Source organism: Lithobates pipiens, unplaced genomic scaffold (genome assembly GCF_037356315.1).
Source record: "Lithobates pipiens isolate NorthernLeopardFrog02 unplaced genomic scaffold, aLitPip1_a1.2 Scaffold_25, whole genome shotgun sequence".
Taxonomy (NCBI): domain Eukaryota; kingdom Metazoa; phylum Chordata; class Amphibia; order Anura; family Ranidae; genus Lithobates; species Lithobates pipiens.
This window is the reverse complement of record NW_027507787.1, coordinates 224,325,020-224,339,582: the sequence shown is the minus strand read 5'-3', so window position 1 is coordinate 224,339,582 and position 14,563 is coordinate 224,325,020. Positions and strand designations below refer to the sequence as shown.

The 14,563-nt window shown below is 38.6% G+C and overlaps 1 protein-coding gene across 2 annotated transcripts in view; it reads right to left on the bottom strand.

The window, feature by feature from the left end:
- Positions 1–14,563, bottom strand: part of LOC143930918 (alpha-2-macroglobulin-like) — a 177,152-nt gene that overhangs the window by 128,518 nt on the left and 34,071 nt on the right. For both annotated transcript variants that reach the window (XM_077455604.1, XM_077455605.1), the window contains exons 6-13: positions 13,316–13,469; positions 9,086–9,170; positions 8,357–8,477; positions 6,746–6,860; positions 6,546–6,655; positions 5,077–5,241; positions 2,316–2,546; positions 1,371–1,437 (exon numbers count right to left, since the gene is read on the bottom strand). In XM_077455604.1, coding sequence (XP_077311730.1) covers positions 1,371–1,437; positions 2,316–2,546; positions 5,077–5,241; positions 6,546–6,655; positions 6,746–6,860; positions 8,357–8,477; positions 9,086–9,170; positions 13,316–13,469 — 1,048 coding nt within the window. The remainder of the gene's footprint in view (positions 1–1,370; positions 1,438–2,315; positions 2,547–5,076; positions 5,242–6,545; positions 6,656–6,745; positions 6,861–8,356; positions 8,478–9,085; positions 9,171–13,315; positions 13,470–14,563) is intronic.

Sequence of the window (14,563 nt, the reverse complement as noted above, 5' to 3'; positions counted from 1 at the left end):
ACCTGGTACATGACATAGATAGTCCATTTCCACTATTTTTGTCATAGGGCATCAATTGGAGTAGCTCCTGACAATCCCTTTCTATATCATTTTCAATTAACCAGTTCCCGACCGGCGCACGCCGATGTACGTCGGCAGAATGGCACGGGCAGGCATATTGGCGTACAGATACGTCCAATCTTCAAAGCCGCCCTGCCATCGCGAGCGCACCGGCGGTGGCTCGCACGCATGCCCGTCGGGACCCCCGTGAGTTTGGTCGTGGATCCCGCGGACTCGATCGCCGCGGGCATACCCGCGATCGTCTCACGGGGCTGCTGAATGGAGGAAATGCAGTGTAAACAGCATTTCCCCATTCTGCCTAGCAACTAGTGACGCTGATCTCTGCTCCATGTGATTGGAGCAGAGATCAGTGTTCACTAAATGAAAGCCCAGCCCCCCACAGTTAGTAACACACCCCTAGGAACACTTAACCCCTACACTGCCACCTACTGGTTAACCCCTTCACTGCCAGTGTCATTTACACAGGAATCACTGCATTTATATAGCAGTGATTACTGTATAAATGACAGTGGTCCCAAAAATGTGTCAAAAATGTCTGATGTGTCCGCCACAATGTCGCAGTCACAATAAAAATCGCTGATCGCCGCCATTACATTATTATTAATAAAAATGCCATAAAACTATCCCTATTTTGTAAACGCTATAACTTTTGCGCAAACCAATCAATAATCGCTTATTGCGATTTTTTTTTACCAAAAATATGTAGAAGAATATGTATCTGCCTAAACTGAGGGAAAAAAAATGTTTTTTTATATATTTTTGAGGGATATTTATTATGACAAAAAGTAAAAAATAATGAATTTTTTTCAAAATTGTCGCTCTATTTTTGTTTATAGCGCAAAAAATAAAAACCGCAGGGGTGATCAAATACCACCAAAAGAAAGCTCTATTTGTGGGAAAAAAAGGACGTAAAATTTGTTTGGGAGCCACGCCGCACGACCGTGCAATTGTCAGTTAAAGCGACGCAGTGCCGAATCGCAAAAAGTGGTCTGGTCTTTGACCAGCAAAATGGTCCGGTCTGTAAGTGGTTAAGGACGATGGTACCCGCCCCCTACCTTTTTAGATTTACTTTCACTGAGGCAACTTCTTTCTTTAGTAGGAGTAGGCTGAAACCATGTCAAATATTAATTTCTTCAAATTTTTGCTCACTTCCTGTCTGTTGAAACTGTGCTCAGTAGGACAGAAGGCAACGATAAATCACTCTAATAAAATCCCAAAAAGCATAAAAAACCCCAACATGGTTTCGAACCCTTCCCTACTTTATCCAAAACTAGAAATAATGTATTTGATCATACAATTATTCATCTCACCTTCGTTTGTTTTTTTAACCTTGATTTCTAAGGAGCCAACGTCTTGTATAGATCCCATATAAGTCACCTGTGCAATAAAAAGGTAATAATTACAGTACCTGTGTGAATAAATAACAATAAAAGAACAGAAACCATTTCTATTGTGTGTGATACACTTATGCCTGGTACACAGGATGAGATTATCAGAGGAATGATTGTCTGCTTTTTTATAAGAGGTTACTAAAGTTACGAAAATTCTTGTACGACAGAATAAAAATTTGGAAGTGATGATACAGTATATATTGCATTTTATTTGTATTGAATTTTCGGATGACAACTGTACTTATTAAATGAAAATTGCACAAATAATTTTGCATTTGAATTCTTGTGATTGGCTCTCAAAAGCTTTGTACTAATGATTCGATTATCGTACGATTGCTTCTAAAGGGGTATTTTTCAGACAATTTTCTCATTGTGTGTATGGCACCTTTAGGGGCTAGCTATAAAATTTAGACACGTGCAATTTGTTTAGTTCTCAAATTCGTTTTTCAACAAATTTTGTCAAATTTGTTAATTTGTAAATATCCGAAAACCTTTTTAATGAATTCTTATGAATATTCGTAAATTTGAACATTCGACAATTCATAAATTCAAAAATTCAGAAATGTGGAAATTCAAAATTCCAAAATCCGAAAAACCCCAAATTTTCAAATCTAAAATAATATCTAACTAATAATAACTTAACTATTACTAACTATTAAATTATAGGTATTGGAATTACATGTTTTCTCACTAAAGGTTTTTAGAAATGGGAATCATTTCTGGAAAAATTTTAAATTGGGAAGAAGCCCGGTTGGTTGCTACTGGCAACAGCTTCCCTTTACTTCTCTCTTTTAATCAGTATATCCTGGCAGGTGAAGCTGAATGTGTTTCTTTGTACACAGTGCATAATAATAAGACTCTCACCAGGTAATGGAGATCTAGGTGTTCATACTCCTCCTTCAGCTCTGTGTGTTTGAGAATATATTCCACCTGGACCTCCTGTTCCCCACCACATGGCAGGACCTTGTCCACGGAGTGCAGCTTCAGGAAGCTCTTGCTTTTGGAGTAGAAGGGATAAAGTGATAGGTACGCTTGTCCATAGTCAGGCCTAAGGAAGCCGGCCACAAATTTTGGGTACTCCAGTCTTGTTTTTGTCTGTTGAAAAACGTATATATAAGTGATTAGAAACTACAGTTTCTTTTAAAGAGTAACGCCACTTTTATGGGTGATCTATGTACATTACATGGATTTTAATAAACTTTATTGCAGATTCCTACCTTTTGTTTTTATGAAGAAATAGCTGTTTCTCTATGCCCCGTACGCACAATTGGAAATTCCGCCAGCAAAAGACTGATGCAAGCTTTTGTTCCGAAAATGCGACCGTGTGTATGCTCCATCAGACTTTTGCTGGTGGAATTCCCGCCAGCAAAAGATTGAGAGCATGTTCTCAATGTTTCGGTCGGAAAAAGTTCAGATCGGAAATCCTGATCGTCTGTGCCAATTCTGACACGCAAAATTCCTACGCATGTGCGGAAACAATACGACGCATGCTCGGAAACATTGAACTTCATTTTCTAGGCTCGTCGTAGTGTTGTACGTCACCGCGTTCTTGACGGTTGAAAGTTCAGCAAACTTTTGTGTGACCGTGTGTATGCAAGGCAAGCTTGAGCGGAATGCCGTCGGAAAAAACATCCAAGATTTTTCCGATGGAAATTCTGCACGTGTGTACGTGGCATTAGACATGTGCAATTTGTTTTGTTCCGAATTCGTTTTCTTTTTATGAATTTCGACAAATTCGTTAATTCAAATACATCTGAAATAATGAAAACCCGTTTAACAATTTTTTTACAAATATTTGTAAATTCACAAATTCGAAAATTAGAAATGAAAGAATCCGAAAACCCGTAAACTATTACATTTTAGGTATTGGAGTTTCCTTTTTAAATTTGGCTGTTAGTGCACGTAACAAATACAAATTAACCCTAAGTTACAAATTATTTGAAATAACGAGTACCACATCTAAACGAATAAAACTTAAATTAATAATAATACATAACAATAATAATATTCTTTCCAAGATAGGTCGTTGTACTATATTTTGTGTCGTGAATTTACATCACTGACCTACATTTCTCATAACCTGTTGGATCTGTGGATCTGTGAATTGATCACGTTTTTCTTATTTCTGCTTTGCTTTTGTTATACAACATGTAATATACCTTGTATGACAAAACAATAAAACTTTCTCTGATTTAAAATAAATAATAAAAATGTTTTATTATTATTTATTATTAATTAGATCCGTTCCATTTGTTTGGATTCATTATTTTGAATAACTTCATATAAATTCATATTCATTATGCTCACTAATAGCCAAAATTTGAAAGGAAATTCCAATACTTATAATTTAATAGTTGTTGTTTTTTTTTTTTCTCACGGAATAGGTACTTTGAAGTAGAAATCTCCAATAGGTGGTAAAAAAGTTGAGTATTTTCTCTTTTTTACACATTAATAGAAAGGGATGGGATATGTCACGTTTTATTATGTAAATAAGGAGGGATGTCCCTAAGAGGATTTATGTTATAGAGGGGGGGACTGGGGCACCTCTTTTACAAATTTAATAGGATAAAATTGGGGTAGTGGGCTTTTTTTCTCTTTTCTTTTCACCCCTCCCGGGGTGGGGGACTAGACGGCGGTAGACAATGAAATATCTCTAACGTGAAGGAGTACATTAGGAGATAGATCTAGGTTTGTGTTCATTGTATTTTATGTTTTGTTTATTATGAATGTTATTTATTTTCATATCTATATCTATATCTATCTATCTATCTATCTATATTTATTTATTTTTGTATGGTATTGAAATGGAATGTTTTTATGTGTATAATAATTCAATAAAAATAATTGAAAGAGGGATAATTGAATAGTTAGTTATTAGTTAGGTAGTTATTATTTAGATTTTTCGGATTTTCAAATTTACGAATTTACGAATTTTCTAATTTACAAGTTTTTGAATTTTCAAATTTATGCATTTATAAATTGAGAAAGTAGCGAATGACCAAAAAAAAATGTATGAAACGAAAATGATTTTTTTTTTTTAATTTACGAGTTTTCGAATTTTCAAATTTACGAATTTACAAATTGCTATCGTAGTGAATGACCAAAAAAAGGAATGAAACGAAAATGAACAAATTTTTCGGCAGTGCACTTGTCTAATGAATGTGAATGGCAGTAACTTTCTAATTATCAATCAGCTGCTGCACTTGCAGGGTTTAATGAGGAAAGCGGCAGGGTATGCATGCCTGCAGATGCGATTTGCCTTTGGGAGTACCTCACCAAACATTACGTTTTTGTTGCAGGGGATGCCTAAAATCTGACTTGTATCTTAGTGCAGACTTAGCCAGACTAAGCCAATCACACAAACAGGAAATTACATTTCTGGGAGGGGCGTTCTATACACCATTTGTATAGAACACCTCCAGGTAGCCATATTGCTTTGCATTTTACAAGAAATTACAGAGCTGCAACAAAAATAAATGAAACGGAAATGAACAATCTTTTCGGCAGTGCACACGTCTTAAAAAAGCATGAAATGATAGTGATTGTGCTCTTCTTAAGCAGAAAGGTTGCTCTCTGCAAAAACAGGAAGCTTCTAGACATAAATATACATATGAGATTCCCATACCACAAAGGTTTTTGTGCCACTCCAGTCGGCCGTATTCAAGATGAAAACAGCGATGCCATTGTTGTCTGTCACCGAGGTATCAACAAGCACTTCTGTGCCGTTTCTACTATAGAAATAAAGTTTTGCGTCTTGTTTAGGATTATTGTTGGCATCTGTCACTTTAACCTGGAATGAAACACAATGAGATGTAGATGGGTAGCAAAGGAAGTCAAAAAGTCCATCAGTGTCAACCCTCTGCCACCCTAACACTGGCATAATACTGCTGGTGATCCAGAAGATGCAAAATCTCTTCCGAGGCAGCTGCCAATTGTTACTCCCAAACAGGGAGGCACAGAAGAAAGCAAATATAAAAGACACAAATAAATACTTCTAGGAATTTACTAATCAATACACATCGCTTGTGTGGGCCGGGAGTGCCACCTCCCCTATCCACCACCGCCACCCTCCGCCCTCCCTATCCATGTGGGACCGCCTTGCGGACGCGCTCCTGAGTCCAGCATTCGGTGTCCATAGCCACGGAATGTATGGCTCTGCCCCGCCCCTGGCACCCGCGTCATGGGTTTTGATTGACACCAGTGGGAGCCAATGGGTGTGCTGCTATCAATAACCCCCACATCAGATAACCCCCTAGGAGAAGTGCTCTCCCAAGGGGGTTACCTTGCGGGCATGCTCCCGAGTCCAGTATTCTGCGTCCATAGCTGCTGCATGTATGACTTGGCCCCACCCCCCGGCGCCGCAACATTGGATTTGATTGACAGCAGTGGGAGCCAAAGGGTGTGCTGCTATCAGTAACCCCCACATCAGATAACCCCCTAGGAAAAGTGCTCTCCTGAGGGGGTTACCTTGCGGGCGCATTCCTGAGTCCAGCATTCGGTGTCCATAGCCACCGAATGTATGGCTCTGCCCCGCCCCCAGCACCCGCGTCATGGGTTTTGATTGACAGCAGTGGGAGCCACTGGCTGCACTGCTATCAATAACCCCCACATCAGAAAACCCCCTAGGAGAAGCGCTCTCCCAAGGGGGTTACCTTGTGGGCGTGCTCCCGAGTCCAGTATTCTGCGTCTATAGCTGCCGAATGTATGACTTGGCCCCACCCCCCGGCGCCCGCGTCATTGGATTTGATTGACAGCAGTGGGAGCCAATGGCTGCACTGCTATCAATAACCCCCACATCAGATAACCCCCTAGGAGAAGCGCTCTCTTGAGCGGGTTATCTTGTGGGCGTGCTCCTGAGTCCAGTATTTGGCACCCATAGCTGCCGAACGTATGACTCGGCCCCACCCCCCGGTGCTGCCTCATTGAATTTGATTGACAGCAGCGGGAGCCAATGGCTGCACTGCTGTTAATAACCCCCACATCAGATAACCCCCTAGGAGGGGACTACCTTGAATTCACTCCCAAGGGGGCTACCTTGAATTCACTCCTGCTATAAGAAAAAATAAATAAATCACATGGCTCTATACCACTTACCACAACTTTGTATGGGATCCCAGCCTTGTAGCTGTAGTCTTGGTCCACATAAGTCACCTTGTTGACCACGGGGCTTACAGTGGTTTGGCTGGATGTAGATAACTGAATTCCTGCAAGGAAAGTGAAATTAAACAAGCAAAGAATTGAGAGCAGATCATGTTGTACCTGTGTGCTGGAAAGTATTATGGAAGGAAACGTACCTGTTCCGTGTTCTGTGATAATGGCTACTGCCTTTAATGTATTTTCCAGGCCAGTACTGTTTATTTTATACTTTTCTGTCTCTACATCAATAGAACCGCATCCCGATTTATCCAACTGAGGGGAAAAAAGGCACACATTTCAAACAATGCAACAGTAGGCATTGCTTTTCAGAGTTCATTCCCACCATAAGCGCAAAAAAACTGATGCAAACGCACGCGCGGGTATACTTGCAAAGACACAAGTTTACATCTGTTTTCATGCATGTTTCAGTGACTTTTTTCATTGACTTTTTTACACAATGCAGACTCCTGCGCAGACAAAATCCACACATGATACTAGCGTTGTGCCACACCTCCCAACTTTTTGAGATGGGAACGAGGGCCACCTATCAGCAAAAGTAGTTGGACATAGGACACACCCCCTGCCACGCCCCTTAAAGGAGAATTATACAAAAGAAATGATTAGTTAAAGCAGAGTTCCACATAAAAATGGAACTTCCACTTTTTGGAATCTCCCCCCTCCAGTGTACATTTGGCATCTTTCAGGGGGGCATCTTTCAGGGGTGAGGGGGAGAAGATACCTGTCTAATCCAGGTATTTGCTCAAACTTCCGAGCATAGATAGCCGCATTATCCACAGATATCTACGCCAACAAAAAAAGAGTGCCAATTTTGAAAAATAAATAAATAAATAAATAATATTTTGTATTTTTTGCTATAATAAATATCCCCAAAAAATAAAAAAATGTCTTCACCAGTTTAGGCCGATATGTATTCTTCTACATATTTTTGGTAAAAAAATAAAAATCACAATAACAGTATATTGATTGGTTTGCGCAAAAGTTATAAAATTATAGCGTCTACAAAATAGGGGATAGATTTATGGCAATTTTATTTATTTTAACTTTTTTTACTAGTAATAGTGGCAATCTGCGATTTTTATCATGACTGAGACATTACATCGGACACTTTTGACACTTTTAGGGACCATTGACATTAATACAGTGATCAGTACTATGAATAGCCACCCATTACTGTATAAATTTCACTGGCAGGGAAGGGGTGAACACTAGAGAGGCGATCAAAGGGTTAAATGTGTTCCCTATGTGTGTTCTAACTTTTGGGGGGGGGGGGTGTGGCTGACTAGAGGAGGAGCGAGATCATTGTTCCTACTTAGTAGGAACACACAATCTCTCTCCTCTCCCCTGACAGAACCCGGGATTTGTGTGTTTACACACACAGATCCCGGTTCTCACTCTGTCACAAGCAATTGCAGGTGCCCGATGGTCATCGTGCCCACTGGGCATGCGCATCAGCTTCGGGGACATGCTTTGGGCATGCCTGCTACAGCGTCTTAAAGAGCCGATGTACAGCTAAGACGGCTCGCGCAGGGGAGCCAACCTGCCGCAGTATAACTGCGGCAGCTGGTCAGGAAGGGGTTAAGTGGACTTCAAAATGTCCCAAAGTCCAAATTATTGTTTGTGTGTGTGTGTGTGTGTGTGTGTGTGTGTGTGTGTGTGTGTGTGTGTGTGTGTGTGTGTGTGTGTGTGTAGCAAAAACATTTCAACAAATTCTTCAGCTTTTCCTAACATTCGATAACTGTTGACCTTACCTCTCCAGTGAATGCACGACAAATATTAGATTTTGTGCCAATGCCTCTTGCATACCAGCTATAATATGATCTACATAAGGAAACTGAATATTGACCTTGAACTGGCTTTCCATATGTGTACCTAAAGATAAACAAATATATGTAAATAGGGTGTAAAATTGTTTTAGTTGTCTTGCCACTAAAATAGCAAACAGCCACACCCCAACCTGAACCCAAACCCTCATTACAGCATTCACCAAACCACTAGACGTGTGTGTGGGGTCAAATGGTAATTATATATATATTTTTTTTTATTGTGTTCTGCTATATTACTATATTTAAAGGAATAAGTCTCTTTAAAGAGGAAGTCAAATTCCTTTACTGACTTTTACCCATAGGTAAGCTTATAATATGTAAATTTCTCCTGGGGCAAAGTTTAGGAGATATTTACATTACATGCAGCCAGTGAAATCACTGCGGCACGGGATGGCACTCGGCGGCTACCGAGTGACATCATTGTGGCTACGGCCAGTCACAGAGCCGGAGCCCACAAACCCAGAAGCTTTGTTTTAAGGCAAGTTCTACATAATGTGCTAGTATACGATGCATACTAGCACATTATACCTTCCAAGGAAAATAAATAAATACATCCAGCAGTAAACAACCACTTTAAATGTCTGACTCAAACCAGAACCCTCCTCTATACTTCTTCATTTACCATAAATAAGCATGTTTTAAAGTTAAACTCACTTGCCGCATAATTGGACAGGGATACTTTCACTGCCAATCGCTACAGTCTTGGGGAGCACAAGATTGGCCTCGAATTTTGGAAGCACTGTGGAGACAGAATAGATAAATGTCAGACTTGACTAGTTTGTTCAATTCATTTAATTCCGAATGCATTTTATAGCGAATTATCGACAAATTGGTTAATTCAGGAATATCCGAATTAACAAAAACCCAAACACAGATAAACAAATAATACGGAAATTCGAAAATATAGGAAATTCGAAAATCCGAAACATTTAGGAAATTCGGAAATTCTAAAGTCTGAAAATTCAGGAAATTCAGAAATTCGAAAATCCAAAAAGAATAAAAATCCGAAAATCCAAAAGAGTGAAAATCTGAAAATTCGAAAATCTGAAATAATAATAACTTAACTATTAAATTATAGGTATTGTAATTTCCTTTCAAATTTGGCTGTTAGTGAACGTAATAAATATGCATTTATCTGAAGTGAATTATACAAAATAACGCATTCTGTATCTAAACGAATGGAACATAACAAATTACTTTTTATTATTATTATTTATTAATTCATTACATTCCATTTGTTTTGATGGGGCATTCGTTATTTAGGGTAATTAATTAATTCAGAGGAGGGAAAGACTCTCATAGATGTGAATCTTATCAACTGAAGAGAACATGTAACACTCACTTTAAGATAGATTGACCTAGCGAATGAATGTAACTCTACGTGTTGGCTCAAGTGGGTGCTGGAGTTGAGGAGGAGAGAGAAAAATCTACTTATTTATTTATGTTTTCATTATTTTTTTTCTTTCCCCCTTTTTTTTCCATTTCCTTTGAGTATATGACCAAGAAGGAAAAGACATTTTGAATAACATGATGATAGAGGATATAATTTCGAACAGCTTGATGATAGAGGATATTATATTACTGGATTAATCAGTCTTAGATTGGTTGAATGTACTACTCAACATTGTGGGTATTAGTACTTAAATATGAATGTTCTAATGATTGGAACCTTTCTTGGATCTTGTTGCTAGGCCCAAAAGCATCACTGGGGCTTAACCTATCTCTTGGAACACAAGTCTACACATCTGGTCTTAGCCCTTGTACACACGGTCGGACATTCCGAAACAACAAAATCCGTCGGATTTTGTCCAAAACTTGTATTGCATACACACGGTCGAATCAAAGTTGTCAGAATATCCGATCGTACGTAACGTGACAGCGTTATTTCGTTACGTCAGGACTACGTTCAGGCTAGTAGCCAATAGCTTTGGTCTAGGAATTTGATCTGAGCATGCGTGGCACTTTGTCCAATCGGAATTCTCTACACACAATCGGACAAAGTCAGATCGGATCATGTTGTCGGAAAGTTTTATAGCCCAGCTCTAAAACTTTGTCCGTCGGATTTTCAGACGGAAACAGTCCGATGGAGCCCACACACAGTCGGATTATCCGACAACACGGTCCGATCGGACATTTTCCTTCGGAATGTCCGACCGTGTGTACAAGGGCTAAGAGATTCACCAGCTGGGAAAACTGCCATCTCTGAAAGTTGTGCCATAGGTTCAATTGTTATCCTTCGGGGTCATGAGTCACATGACGTCAGAAGGGGGGTCACCCGGTTACATCATCGAGTGGCACCGCCCTTGACTATATAAGAGCTGTCATTGTGAAAAGGCTGCAGTCAGACTGACGCCTCCCATCAAGGCAGAGTTTTTCAGTTTTCTTTGTTTTTGCTTCAGTCAATCGGCGCTGTGATTGAAGATGGATTTACATCTAGAGATGAATTATCAAAAACAGTCTAGTGCCATTTTTACTTTTTTGACACTTTTTTTGGTGAATGAGTAGGGGTACAATGTACCCAATACCCTTTCACATGGGAGGGGATCTGGGGTCCCCTTGTTAAAGGGGGCTCTCAGATTCTGATAAGCCCCCCGCCCACAGACCCCCACAACCACCCGACAATGGTTGTGGGGATGAGGCCCTTGTTCCCATCAACATGAAGACAAGGTGTTTTAGGGGGGACCCAAAAGCACCCTCCCCATGTTAAGAGCATGTGGCCTAGTATGGTTCAGGAGGGAGGGATAGGTTGCATGCTATCATACGGGTCTGGTGTGGATTTTGGGGGGACCCCCACTCCATTTTTTTTATTTTGGCATGAGGTTCCCCTTAAAATCCATACCAGACCTGAAGGGCCTATTATGGACTGGGGGGACCCCATTCCATTTTTTTAAATTTTGGCACAGGGTTCCCCCTAATATTCATACCAGACCCAAAGGGCCTGTTATGGACTGGGGGGGACCCACGCCATTTTTTTCAATGATTTTTATCTATATTGCCGGGATCCGACAATACATTACAGCCGCAAGCTATTTTAAATGACATGTTTTCCTTTAGAAATGTAAATTTGCTGTGGTAATGTTATGAACATGGGAAAAATGTGCTACTTTACAGGCAGACTAAGGGGACCAGGCACAATATTTAAAGGAATATATAAATTTCTATTGTTTCACTTTAGGCATTAGTAAAATCACTGCTCCTGTATATTAAAATCCCTGCTCCTGAATAAACGGCTGTTTTTAAAGCTTTTTTTTTGCATTGATGTCTCCTGGGGCAGGACTTGGGTCCCCAAACAATTTTTATGGCAATAACTTGCATATAAGCCTTTAAAATTAGTACTTTAGATTTTTCACGGTCGTTTCATGACCCATAGACCTTAAGGGTGTTCGCACAAATATTTTACCTGTCCGCATGTTCTGCTGCAAACTGAACCAGGGGGGTGTTCGGCTCATCCCTAGTTAACAATGGTTGATTGGTGAACTAAGGATAATTAACACACCATGCCCAAAACTGTTTCGCTACTGGTCAGAGATTGTTACCATTTTGAATGAAATATTTAGAGTGGCAGTTGAGGGGGACCGCAAGGTATGTGTGTTGGGCCTGGATGAAGGAATAGGAGGATTAGCATGTATAAATAAAGCAGTATTGAGGTGTATGTTTCAAGCAAGAAAATTTATAGCGCAGAGGTGGCAAGCAAAAAAACCCCCTTCAGTAGCAGACTGGCAGCTGGTAATCACGGAAACAATATGGAAAGAAAGGGTAATATATCTAAGGAGAGGAAACTTTAAAGAATTTAAAAAGATGTGGAAACCCTGGTTGGATAGGCTGAGATACCCAGTATGAGAGATTAGGAAGATAGGTGAGGGGGAGAAGGGAGGGTGGAAGAAGGGAATGGTAAAGAAGGGAAAGGAAAATAGAGAAAAAAGAATGAAGAACATCTGAGTAGTGAGAGGAAAAGTAGATCGATAGTAGAAGAATTAAGGATACTTTATGGATAAGAATGTTTTTTAAAGGCCTACCCTGTTATACAGAAACGTTTTACTTGCAGAGTGAAATAAGTGGATGTATTTTTTTATAGAAAATGCTTTTTTTTATTATGTAAAATACTGTAGAAAATAAATAAAGATTATGAAATAAAAAAAAAAAAAGGATAATTAACACTTACTTCAGAATTTAACTAGTCAAGAATATCTTGCTATTGAATTGTTGTTCTGTGGATGAATGGTCTATGATGTTCAATTTAAACTGCAAAAATGTCTTTCATGGTGGAAATAAAAAATCATATTTTATGATTTTATCACAGCCCCTACCTCTTCTGTTCCTAAACATGCACAGTTTTATAAGTTATTACCTGCAATGCCTTTCTTATAGAACTATGTCTTTAAAAAAAACAAAACATGGCAGATGTCTATGAGGATGTGGCGGGAGGAACGTGACTGTATCACAGAGCCATTTACAGAAAAATAACTTGATGCCTTAACATGACCCATTTTAGACCGAGTGTTTCTTAACGCCATCCCATATGCCTGCACTTATGAGCCTATTGCATTGTATGACTACACCCCATTGAACTCTTTTTGTAACCTAATAATTGCCCATGCGTCTGGTCCTCAGGAAGCCAAGTTAATGGCGAAAGGCTCACACAAGTTCATATCACTGTATGGATCGTACCTATCTAATCTGTATATGTTCTTTTTACTGTGGGTAGATTTTATATACCAATGTTCCCCTGTAGGGGTACTTAAATTTTTTCTCAAATAACTGTTTTCTAAATACAAATATGATGATTTTACTTGATATGTCTTTCTGTGGCTGATATAGTCCATCATTGTAGGGGGTTTCTCAGAGTTATTTCTGATTAGTTATGTATACATGAACGTTCCTCACCGTATTCTTCCACATTAAAGCTTAGGACTGTTTCCCCTGCCCGAATTGAGTATTCCCCCAGTGGAGGCTCAGAGGAGAGAGGAAAAGAAAACTCAGCAATTCTTTGATTGGTATTCACGTTCAGCCACTGACGAATTCGGTTCTTTCCTGGATCCTAGAAGGCCACAAAAATGCTTCAAAAGATGCTACCCAATACAATTATGAATTATTTTCTGATTAGCCAAAATTATGTTAATAAATTCTATTTTTACATTTTAGATCATTTATTTTAACTTACACTCAAGGTTGAATTATCATATTTCCATAGCTCCCAACGCTCTTTCAATTAGAGAGATTTCGCCAAATCCTTCTGCTCTAGACATGCGCAAATCATTTTGTTCCATATTAGTTTTTAACAAATTTTGACAAATTTGAATATTCAAAAATTCAGAAATTCGATTATTCTGAGACTCAGAAATTTGAATATTTGAAAATTCAGAAATAAGAACGAAAATCAGAAAATTCAAAAGAACGAAAATCAGAAAATAAGTAGGACAATTTGAAAACCCAAAAATGTGAAAATCTGAAATAATAAATAACTAATAATAAAGTGTAACTGTTACTAAACTATTAATTTATAAGTATTGGAATTTCCTTTCAAATTTGGCTGTAACAAACACAAATTTATCCAAAGTTATGAAATAACGAATGTCGTATTTAAACGAATGGAACAAATGACATTATTATTATGAATATTATTATTATTATTACTATTATTTATTGTTCGTTCCATTTGTTTAGATGCAGCATTTGTTATTTCAGATGATTTGTAACTTAGATCATTTCATTCAAAAGATAAATTCATATTCGTTGCCTTTACTAATAGCCAAATTTGAAAGGAAATTCCAATACCTATAATTTAATAGTCATTATTATAAGTTAGTTCATTATTATTTCGGATTTTCTTATTTCCAAATTTTCGCATTTCTGAATTTCTACATTTTCAAGTTTCTGAATCTTCCAATTTTTCGGATTTTAAAATTCTCACATTTTCCATATTAGATTTCCTGAATTTCCGAATTTACATATTTACGAATTCCGAATGAAAAACGGAAACTAAAACTACTCTGCCCCCTCTTTCCCGCTCAGTTGTTTTTACTTTGAATCTGATGCATAGACCTCCATGAAAACATATTTAATGTCACAGTCCACCTTTGGGACCATGTTACATGTTACACCCATATATGAAAAGTGGTTACATTCTCCAAC